This window comes from Saccostrea cucullata, unplaced genomic scaffold, assembly GCF_032062105.1.
Source record: "Saccostrea cucullata isolate Sc308-1 unplaced genomic scaffold, CSIRO_AGI_Scuc_v1 ctg816, whole genome shotgun sequence".
In the NCBI taxonomy this organism is placed as follows: Eukaryota; Metazoa; Mollusca; class Bivalvia; order Ostreida; family Ostreidae; genus Saccostrea; species Saccostrea cuccullata.
This window is the reverse complement of record NW_026927602.1, coordinates 1-12,601: the sequence shown is the minus strand read 5'-3', so window position 1 is coordinate 12,601 and position 12,601 is coordinate 1. Positions and strand designations below refer to the sequence as shown.

Genomic DNA, 12,601 nt, shown 5'->3' with positions numbered 1-12,601 from the left:
GACGACGGATTTTCCCGATTTTTCCTGATCATGACAAGGAGCACACGGCGGATGTGACCGGTCAGCAGGGATGATGCTCACTCCTCCATGGCACCTGATCCCACCTCTGATGTTTCGGAGGTCCGTGTTTGCTCTGCTCTTATTTTGTATTGTTTTATGGACTTTGAGATTGAATACTGTTCGTTATCTCCATATCCTTCTAAACGGACTTATACGTATTCTTAAGGTCAAAAAACGTATCCTACAGGGCTGATATAGATTTGCAGGTGTGATGCGAATATTTTTCACCATTTATAGACTTAATCTTACCAAAGCAGTATTCGTGGTAAGAAAAATATATATTCCGTTCAAAAACCCTGTAAAAATATGTTTCAGTCTCTTGAAAAATGGTACAAGTACATGTAGCTGATATGTGAATATTTATTGGTATTTGCGAAAGTGTGGAGTAAGTTTTTTCTAAGTATGTAATGAACATCATAAAAACTCATCCTCTGGACCATGGCCTTCCGCCCTCCTAACTGATACAGAGTTTGTTATGAAAAAGGGTTTGAATTCTAATTTATACAGTTACAAAAGATTATATAACTCTTTGGTAAGATATCTTAATGTCTTTGTTCTTCGGTAGAGAGAACTATATTGAAAAGTACTTTCATACTTGGAATCCAGCGAGTCATAGAAATAAACAAAACAATGTTTTCATAGGTTTATTGAAACACAATGAGAAAGGTAAAAGGATTCTTAAAACCGTTTTGAATAAAAAGGACATGAAATCATTTTTTAACATGATTATCAATGAAGACATCAAATAGAAATAAAACCCTTCACTTTTTCAAATTCTTGCACACTTAAGTGGGTTCTTTAGTTTTCCTGTGCAATAGCCGGAAAGTTGTCTAGTCAACAAAGAAAGGGGATTGATTTGTTATAATAATCAACACACTAAAATTTACAAAGCAGTTATTTTCAGTTTGCCTGAATTACTCAGGAAACCATGATCTTTGTTTTAAGCTATGCATGTATACAATCACTTAAAATTGCTTGCAAAAATCAAAAATGTTAAGATGGACATTTACTTAGCACAATAAATCATCTTTTGTGGATGTAATATACAAAATGTAAACAAAAAGAAATGATTCCAAGGATTTTTTTATAGACTAAATAGCATTTCTATAGTGGACCAGGAAATGTTTTTGTTCAGATTAAATTTAATCAATTTTAAAACAAGTGGTTTATCCTGCTCTTCTGTTCTTAAATCTCAATGCAGAATCTCTATTTTTGTGTTGAAATCAGTTTATACTTTATTCAATAGCAATGAATAGCCAGATTAAAAGCAGCTGCAAGTACCAAAAGGAAGACAAAGTAATCTACAAAGTAAATGACCACTCCTTACTTTTAAGAATCATTATGTATCTCAAAGGATGCATATTTTGTTTCAGATGCAACATTAATTAAATGAAATGTGTGAATTCTAGATTATTTATGAAAGGTACACTTATCAAACTGACAAAAAAAAGTACATCTTGGACTATGTATATCGCTAATGATACGCCTATGTTTTAACTTTATATTCATTAGTCCTCCATTAAAAAAAAAACTGAAGTAAAATGTTAGGTCAATCTTACTAAAACAAATCTAAGAAAAGTGCATAAAACACAAATTCCCTTAATATCTACAGTTTGTATCGGGTGCCTTGAACAGAAGTAAACATTCGTTTCGTTTCAAAACTAAAGTTTGCTATGAAATGTTTCAGAATTTTCAGAAAAATGTAACCGAAAGATAACACTAGATGCTGTCATGAGACAGTAATACCCGCACTATTATGTTTGCATCTAAATACACACTCCTTCATATTGGACTTTCCAAGGAAGAAGTCAAAATAATTCTATAATTATCACCGTACATGTATTCGTCAAATTGAACATAAAATTTTCAGGTGACCATATGATCTATGAGCCTCACATATGTATTTTGAATACTTAATTCATTACCAGTCTGAAATAACAGAATTTAATTAATGATTGAAGTAAATTACTTAATTAGATTCAGATAAATATTTTGCCCATAATTTGGAACTTTTTAAATTTACTTTCTCAACGACATATTATTTTAGTACAAAGCGTTTTTGATGAATTTATCAAAATGTGCAAACTGATTTTAGTACTTGGTCGGGAAAAAAACCCATTGAAAATACAACCCGATTAATTTGTCAATGCCCATCTCTCTCCCCCCCCCCCACACACACACACACACTCTCACTCTCACATTTTTTTAAAATAGACCTAGATGGCAAAGTTATGTTAAACATAGTTTATTATGATAGTTTGAAATTTGTTCTTGTACTAAACAGTTTTACGTGTGAACATCTTATTTTCTACATTCATATTGGGTTTGCGTCACCCATTATCATATTTATAGATATCACCTCTCGGCACACCTCGGCCGATTCATACTGGCAACGGAATCAGCAAAGGTTTGTCGAATGAGATTATTTAGCACATGTATGCTGACGATGCAGTGTGGTCAGTTAAAATCATTTGTGTTTTAATTGGATTATATGGATTATATTTCATGAATTCGTTGTCACGACCTATGACATTCGGTAAGTACAAGATTTAGTATAGATTGCATAAAAATAAATAAATGCAAATGGTTAGGTTGAAGTTCAAAAAGGGTCAAAGATCATCGCATGCCACAGTCGACAAATTTCACATTGTCAAGTTATCTCCCGTTGCGGACATTCAGTATATACAGGCGCAGATCCAGAATTTTTTTTTTCAGAAAAGGGGAGGGGGTGTCACACCTCAGTCAAAAAAATCAGCCCAAGATTTCCTGAGAAGCAAATAAAAAATAATAATAAAAACAATGATGGTGGAGTCCCTGTTTTCTAAGGGGGAGGATGTCCAAAGTCATTTTTATTCTCTACAGTACATAGTCTTATTTAAATAACTGCTAATTCCGGGGGGGGGGGGTGTCTGATCTCCCTAGCCACTGACTCCCTGTACCTGAAATGACAATTGATCTTATGACTCCATAATAATAGAAAATTTTTTCATTTGACTATATATACATATTTTGTTTCCTATGTTTATGTATGTTTGTCTGTCCACAGAAACTTTAACCTTGCTCATAAGTTTTAAGTGGATTGGGCTATACACATGGCTTCAATATTTCATAGGTAAATTTCTTTTGGCAAAACCTTTTAATGGGTACCACCAATTTTGACCTCTTAATCTCTTGACCTTGGAGTTTGACCCACTTTTACAAGAAAAATACCTTAAACTTGGCCTAAGTTTTGAACAGGTGGTGCTAGGACTTTCATGCTCTAACATGTGTAATCATTGTGAACTTTCAACAGGTATAATTATTTTTGACCTAGACCTTAGAGTTGAACCCAATTTAACTTTAACCTTGGCAATAACTTTTGAACAGGTGAGGAAGTTCTAGGGATTTCTCTCTTTTTTCACATGTGTATTCCTTGTGACAAGACTTTCCCTTTGATACCAACAATTTTGACCCTTTGACCTTGACCTTGGAGTTTGACTTACATTTGAGAAACTTCAACCTTTGCCAAAAGCTGCCATAACAGTTGCTGTCACAACAAACAAACAAATTACTAAAAAAACACAGTATACATGTACATATTTTATATTCAACAGATATACATCTGGTCATATCTCTAGTTCTCCCTTGAATGAGACATGGTGATATAAATTTTAAAAAATAATTATGATAAGAGTTGAAAAGGTTGTGCATATTAAAATATACTAAGCCCTGCAGATGAATTAGATATACCAGTTTAGATATACCAGTTTAGCTTAATTTTGCTACCCAAAGCACCTTGATTAACTATTTATAAGCATACTGTTTTCTGAAATGTACTGATTTCTGTTGTCCATCTGTTTGTCTGCAAACTTTTCACATTAACTTCTTAAGAACCACTGGGCCAATTTCAACCAATTTACATTTAAATATGCAGGGGACTTTTTCCAACATAAATCTTCTTCTCAAGAACAGCAAAGACATTTATTGTCCCCCATTTTCGCTAAGGTAGGGTACATTAAATCTCATTTGTTTGTCATTCTGCCCATCTGTCACAATAAATTTAACTTTGCAATTGGTCATCATGGTCGTATATTTTGAATGAGAAGAGACAGGACTTTTATATTAAACATGTGTATTAGTATTAAATGGGACAATACCATTCTAAATACACTATGATTTTTATTACCCATGACCTTGAAGTTTGACCTAATTTCATAAACAAATTAATTGCTTTGAATTAATCATTTTGAAAGATAAATGAAAGGGCATTCATATTACCTGTGATAAGACCTTTCCAAATGTATCATGACTTTTTGACTCTGTGACCTTGACCTTGAAGTTTAACTTAGTTTTCATTAATGTTGTATTTCCTTTTCATTGAGAAGAGATTCGACTTTCACATTTCAAGTGAACATTACCCATAACAAGATGTTTCCCAACATGCTATGATTTTTTACCCCTTGACCTTGATGTTTTAACAAAATTTCAAAAGAGTGAACTCTCCCAAAAGAAGATAAGACCACTGTTTAAAACGAAAAAGGAGTTTAGGGAAGACTGGGCTTTTTCCATAAAAAAAAGTCATTTTTCGACCCTCATTTGACCCCCCGGGCAAAATCAAAATTCCGAAACCTAACTGCACATCTACATGACCCCACCAACCATCTCCCAAAAGATGATTGGGCTGCTGAATAAAATGTAAGAGGAGTTCAGGGAAAAATGGGGCTTTTAGCATAAAAAACGTCATTTTTCGACCTCCATTTGACCCCTGGGGCAAAATCAAAATTCAGAAACCTTACTACACATCTGCATGACCCCACCAACCATCTCCCAAAAGATGATTAGGCTGCTGAGTAAAATGTAAGAGGAGTTCAGGGAAGAAGAGTCTTTTTGCATTAAAAAAGTCATTTTTCGACACCCATTTGACCCCCCAGGGCAAAATCAAAATTCCGAAACCTTACTGCATATCTACATGACACCACCAACCATCTCCCAAAAGATGATTAGGCTCCTGAGTAAAATGTAAGAGGAGTTCAGGGAAGACGGGGCTTTTTGCATAAAAAACATCATTTTTCGACCCTCATTTGACCCCCCGGGGCAAAATCAAAATTCCAAAACCTTACTGCACATCTACATGATCCCATCAACCATCTTCCAAAAGATGATTAGGCTGCTGAATAAAATGTAAGAGGAGTTCAGGGAAGACGGAGCTTTTTGCTTAAAAAACGTGATTTTTCGACCCCCATTTGACCCCCCAGGGCAAAATCAAAATTCAGAAACCTTACTGCACATCTGCATGACCCCACCAACCATCTCCCAAAAGATGATTAGGCTGCTGATTAAAATGTAAGAGGAGTTCAGGGAAGAAGGGTCTTTTTGCATTAAAAAAGTCATTTTTCGACACCTATTTGACCCCCCAGGGCAAAATAAAAATTCCGAAACCTTACTGCACATCTACATGACACCACCAACCATCTCCCAAAAGCTGGTTAGGCTGCTGAGTAAAATGTAAGAGGAGTTCAGGGAAGACGGGGCTTTTTGCATAAAAAATGTCATTTTTCGACCCCCATTTGACCCCCTGGGGCAAAATCAAAATTCCAAAACCTTACTGCACATCTACATGGCCCCACCAACCATCTCCCGAAAGCTGGTTAGGCTGCTGAGTAAAATGTAAGAGGAGTTCAGGGAAGACGGGGCTTTTTGCATAAAAAATGTCATTTTTCGACCCCCATTTGACCCCCCGGGGCAAAATCAAAATTCCGAAACCTTACTGCATGTCTACATGACACCATCAACCATCTCCCAAAAGATGATTAGGCTCCTGAGTAAAATGTAAGAGGAGTTCAGGGAAGACGGGGCTTTTTGCATAAAAAACATCATTTTTCGACCCTCATTTGACCCCCCGGGGCAAAATCAAAATTCCAAAACCTTACTGCACATCTACATGATCCCATCAACCATCTTCCAAAAGATGATTAGGCTGCTGAATAAAATGTAAGAGGAGTTCAGGGAAGACGGAGCTTTTTGCTTAAAAAACGTCATTTTTCGACCCCCATTTGACCCCCTGGGGCAAAATCAAAATTCTGAAAGTTTTCTGCACATCTGCATGACCCCACCAACCATCTCCCAAAAGATGATTAGGCTGCTGAGTAAAATGTAAGAGGAGTTCAGGGAAGACGGGGCTTTTTGCATTAAAAAAGTCATTTTTCGACACCCATTTGACCCCCCAGGGCAAAATCAAAATTCCGAAACCTTACTGCACATCTACATGACCCCACCAACCATCTCCCAAAAGCTGGTTAGGCTGCTGAGTAAAATGTAAGAGGAGTTCAGGGAAGACGGGGCTTTTTGCATAAAAAATGTCATTTTTCGACCCCCATTTGACCCCCCGGGGCAGAATCAAAATTCCAAAACCTTACTGCACATCTACATGACCCCACCAACCATCTCCCGAAAGCTGGTTAGGCTGCTGAGTAAAATGTAGAAGGAGTTCAGGGAAGACGGGGCTTTTTGCATAAAAAATGTCATTTTTCGACCCCCATTTGACCCCCCGGGGCAAAATCAAAATTCCAAAACCTTACTGCACATCTACATGACCCCACCAACCATCTCCCAAAAGATGATTAAGCTACTGTGTAAAATGTAGGAGGAGTTCAGGGAAGAAAAGTGTGACAGACGGACGGACGGACGGACGGACGGACATGAGTAACAACAATATACCCGATTTTTCTTTAGAAAGTGCGGGTATAATTATAAAGAGGAAAAATATGTATCAAGTGACTGATGGGTGGACACATTTTTTTTAATTGAAAACAATATTCTTACTCCTTTCTTTTGAAAAGGTGTACCTACAAGTGTCACGGAAAAAAAAGAATTCAATCGAAAATTGCTATAAAATTGCTATAGAATTTATTTAAAAAAAATGAATCCACACAATATCCATGAAATATGAAAGTAACGGACACTTAAATGCCTTTAAGAACAGTGAAACTGTAAAACTTGTTAGCACAGCAAACAGGAACCCGTAATGTATGAATATAAATTGTTTGGCGTTAATTGCCTTGCAAAAGACTAAAAATACTCATTTTTTCTGTCTTAAATACTTTAAACAAACTTCTATATCATCTGTCTTATCCTACAAACCGTAGATTCCTTATTTTACAAGAGTACTTTTTGTAGTTCTTTCAAATTGCCAAATCAATAAAATGCACTCAGACGGTTAATTAAAATATTCTATTAAGATTTCAGCATCATGGAAAAGTCAGAAAACTTAATTTGCGAGTGATCCATCTTTATATCTCTCTTAAAGATTTTCTCAATACATTTTCATGTAAAAAGCCTCATCCTACCACCTCAGTCATAATTCTACTTGAATAACACTTTAACAGGAAATTTTCCCAATGGTTTAATTTCTGAAATTCCTTTTAAAAAGAATTTTTTCACATACCTTCTAAAATAATATGCACAGTGTAAGCATAAATGACCCGTCCGTCTGGCCGTTACACTTTTTTTCCTCAGACTTCTTCGAAGTAAGATCTTGATTTTCAACGTTGGTAGGGTGGACAAGTGGAGGATTATGAATTTTTATTCTACATTTTTTTTTACTCAAAAATCGAATTCCACATGCTCCTCATTTTCTTAACCGTATCCCAATCATATTTAAAAAAAAAAAACGAAGTATGGGAGAGGGCTATAGATATGCAATTAGGTTGTGAAATTTTCCATTTATCCTGGGGTGGCCATGGGTGGTGGGTGGGGGTGGGATGATACTGAGGGTTGGTTTATATTAAGACAGCAATTCTATTTTAGGCAATATCATTTTTATTTTAAATCCAAATTAAAATTTTTACAGTTGAAGAGAATTTAAATGCGTTCAAAGATCAGTTGATAAAAATAAGATTTACTTTCTGTACATTTCCTGTGCCCTTACATTTTCATTCACCCCAAAAATTGATTTTTATTATCAACAATAGGATTTATTAATGGAAATTTGAATCTCTATTAGATTCTCTAGATATCATCCAGTTTGTGTGGTTGCTCAGTTTATAACGGCTTATATTTTTTCTAAAATGCAAAAAGAAAAAGGCAGTTAATATTAAAAATGATTACAAAATGTATCTCAGGAATATTTTTTATTTTATCAATAATATTTCATCAATAAATAGAATTCTTCTTTAGATTTTACCTTAGAAAGATATGAAGGTGATAACTACTATTATAACATGAATAAGCATTGCAACGGTAACACCAGTAATGGTGGCAGTTGATTTCTTAGGATCATCTCTGAAATCAAAACCAAATTATTTTATCCACACCACCATACTTTCAAATGAAACTTATGGAGATAACGAACAGTAAAATTTTTACTTTCAAACTAATAATTAAGGTATTTGCCTGAAATCTCAAATAGTTCCATAATTTGCACAATTATGTTATTAAAACATTAAACAATTATCTTGTAAACACATATCGAAATAGGACAAAAAAGATCGAGTATGATATTTGTTATATGATAATAGATTTAAAAAAATATTACTTACAGCTGCTTTTGAGAATGTTCTGTACCTGTGCATGTATTGTTTGTTTCGTAACATATTGAATCTAGAGTAAACAAATATTGAATATTTTATCAAATGTTATGGTGTACATGTAATTTTGACTTAAATACAATATAGGTACAGTATCAAAAACCTGATTTCACTCCGAAGATACAATCAAGATAAACATAATTTTTTCTTGATTCAGAAATATTTTCCTAAGAAGATGGCTGTCTCTCTCTTCAAAAATTATACTTTTCTCTTTGAATAACTTAATAGTTGGACAAGCCCTGGCCACATATATACTTTGGTGAAAAGTGGGGGTATTCAACTTTAGAGCTCAGTAACAACAGAGGATATACAGCTTACATTCAAATGTTTCATTGGACAGGTAAGACGGGGAACATGGACTCAATGAAGTGGTACAATTCCTAAAGAAAGAGGGCTGAATAATTTCCCCTAAGGTATTCCATTCCGTGCAAACACCATCTATATGTACATCAAAACTTAATAAAAATAAATCAACATAACATAATTATCATAATATTTTTACAACTGAAAAATACTACTAAAACATTAAAATAAAAACTTATTATAAAATATAGAATTAAACGTACTAAGATTTCTGAATGTGGCGGCACAAACTTCTACAAAACCACCAACATCTTCAGTGGGTACACAATGGTATTCGAGACTTTTTGTACAGTTGTGTTCAATTGTCCAGCACTCTTTTTCCGCTGCAGCCCTTCTCCACTCCGTCTCGTTTTCCGGACAGCATGATACATTTTCGACCGTTTGTGCTGAAGCAGCACAGTGATAGATTGATTTTACGGCCTGAGAGAAATTTATAAATCTGCTATCATTGAATCAAACATGTTTAAAAAAATAATAATTTGAATATATATTTATAAACTATCTAGATCTATTAATACACATACCTTGGAACAGAAAGTATATGTAAGCAACAAAATCGGCAAATTCATTGACTGCTTATTTTTTACACTGAAAGAAAAAAAATGATAAAGTTATAGATGAGTTCTATATATGAGAGGAAGGTAAAAATTTACAATCACCAGGAAAAGTTTTAATGACTGTCAATAAATCTAAATATTTTGAAAATAAAAATGGATGGTTACAGATATTTTTTTCAGATATATGTATACATGTACGTTTATTGTATTTTCTTGGTAAAAGACGGTTTCCAATTCATAATCTGCAGTCCCTTCTAAATTGTTAGTGTATTTATGAAAGAAAACGGTAATAAATTAACATCAATGCCAAAATCTGTATGGAATAGAAAACTTCCAAGTATATTTGAACGCATATTAAGGCATGTGTTTTGCAAACCTTTGTAACAAATGAAAGACGGGTGGAAACTGGTGGCAATTGTATTAAAATCCCTTTGACTGAGGAATAATGATATTAAAAATAAATAAAAAACTACTAAATTAAAAATATAATAAGTAGGGTTTGAAACTCATTACTGTAAGATATACGTCTTAAACCTAACTAGTGCTAATTGTAACGGGGACCGTTACAGATGTTCCCCAAACGCTCCCCATGTCCCTTTACGTGCCTTATTCCTCTTAGACCTTTTATAAATATGCTAAGTATCCAAGGATTTCATTTAAGAATATAAAATTTACAATGATATCAACTATCAACTATATATCGTTTAACGTTTTGCATGCGCGCACACGTACATGTACATACATATGCAAGATGATTATGGCATGTTGGTTAAATGTTTAACATATCTTTCTATCCGCGAATCAAAGAAAAAAATACATATATAAAGTTACCATTTTTCAATCATATGTCATTTTTTAATATATCGATTCACATTTTATTTCGCTATTTATTTTAACCTAGGGCTCAAAGTTGGTTTTATTCCGACGACAAGGCAGGGTTAAAGTCGACTAAGGGTATCACGCCGATAGCTAACCAATCAAAATGAACGTATTCAATTGTAGTTCCATACATGGAAAAGGGATTTTCCTTTCTGTTCGGAATTTTTTTAATATTTCCTCTCAGGCCATTTTGACAACGCTGGTACCTGTGCCTAGTAAATTTTATATACTTTGTAAATAAATATATAAAGGTTTTTGACCGGAACTATTCATTTTTTCCAATGCATAGGGGGCTACTTTCTGGGGTTTACAAGAGATGTTTAAAAAAACATTCGTGTCAGCTAATGTGACCAATATTGTTTAACACCTCCTTATTAATATTTTTTTCATGAATGCAAATACCTGATTATATTACGAAGGAGAGTACATGTATATTGATTTTTAATATACCGAAAATCGCTATTTCTGGGGATTGCGTAATTCTAAAAAAAAATTCAAATAAATTTCAAAGGTAAAATAAACAAAGGATGCTTGGTATTAAAATATTATTTCAAATCAGTAGAATTGAATGCTATCAACGACATCTGAATAAATAGGCTATAAAAGGTTTATATACCAACTTTGTTCATCTGCACTCTAATTTTAAACACGACAGGATTTGTAATTTCTTTTCCATATAAATTAATAATTTCTATATACTTTGGAAACTCAAATCAAATATTTTAATACACTTTCCTCGAGCTCTTTTCTGCAGTTTTCCTGAAATTTTATGTGGGTCCGAGGTGTTATTTGAGTTTAACAGCGATTCTCTACGTTGCCATTAAATTGATTTGTTTAGTTGTTGCGGGGGGAAGGGGGGGGGGTATTTTTATTGTTAACCTATTTAACGTTGGAGTTGAATCTTGTATCTTACTCCAAGAACTTAAGATTGATTGTGACATTTGGATGAAAGGTCAAGGTCATTAAAAACCACCACCTCTTTAACTTCTATCCTGCCAACCGAAATAAACTCTGAAAGGTGTTTCTAGATACATGTACATGTACTTCATGTTGCTTTTTACCCTTGGGTCAAGGACAAGGGTTAAGGTCGATTTCAAGTTCATAGGTCAAGGTGATTTTGGTATATAGCTAATATCAACATTTTATTCAGATTACCAGTGACCTTGACTTAAGTTTCAAGGTCAAGGGTCAAAAGATCTGCATGCTTCAGTATGTTACATGTCTTGACATTTAGAAGTTCTTAATTCTGCATGAACATCACAAACTCAAGTATACTGTCGTTTAATGCATTGTGTGCGGGTGCATGTGCATGCACGTCCTTGCATTTACTTTTGATAGTAGTATAATGTAGGCATTCATTATATCTATTCATATTCGAAATTTCACCCTGTATTAGTGAGAACCAAGAAAGTTGTAGGCATTTAAAGTTTTAGCCAATCAGATTGCAGCACACGTGCATGTGCGTGTTTTCATGATTATTCTTATATATCATGCTGTAGATCTTCATAATGTATGGCTATGTTAAAAATTTCAAAGGATTTTGTCAGAAAACAAAAAAGATATTTAGACTTTTAGTTTCAGCCAATCGGAGCGAAGCGCACGTGCATGCGCGTGAGATCTTGCTATTTTGACCATGTCATGATGTCTATACTACTAATATATCCTTATATCATGAGTTTCAAAGCATTTCATCCAAAATTTAAAAAGTTACGGCTATATCTATTATATTGGTCATTTCACGTGTTACGCGTGTGCGCACACGCACGCACGTGCGCGCAAAATGACCTTCGTTCCGCACATCTACATAACATACCTAGTGACCCTAAAAAGGTTTCACCTAGATCGGATGAGTAGTTTACGAGAACACTCGCGGACAAAAAAGTACCGGAGAACAAAGAAAAATTCAGAAAAAGTAAAAACAATATGTTCCCAAACTCCGTTTGGGGAACATAATTACAGTGAGATTTGGTATCATATTATAATCAAAATCACTGAGCCTCCTAAAGCCCATGAACAAAGCATTTACTTTTATGTTATAAATAACAGAAAAAACAGACTGTAATTTGTAAAGGAGGACAATTATAATCATCTGATCAAAGGAGTGGACGTAGCCATGTAAATAAAACTAACATGAGAGCTGCACACCTCGCCTGTAATTTTTCATTGTTAAAATAGAGA

The 12,601-nt window shown here is 34.2% G+C and overlaps 1 protein-coding gene across 1 annotated transcript; it reads right to left on the bottom strand.

The window, feature by feature from the left end:
• Positions 1 to 8,221: 8,221 nt before the first annotated feature.
• Positions 8,222 to 9,652, bottom strand: LOC134274922 (uncharacterized). The gene is made up of 5 exons (XM_062757165.1): positions 9,512 to 9,652; positions 9,191 to 9,407; positions 8,943 to 9,062; positions 8,577 to 8,637; positions 8,222 to 8,319 (listed from the first exon to the last, which is right to left on the bottom strand). The coding sequence occupies exons 1-5, from the start codon at positions 9,554 to 9,556 to the stop codon at positions 8,223 to 8,225; spliced, it is 540 nt and encodes a 179-aa protein (XP_062613149.1). The 5' UTR covers positions 9,557 to 9,652; the 3' UTR covers position 8,222.
• Between the last annotated feature and the right edge of the window lie 2,949 nt (positions 9,653 to 12,601).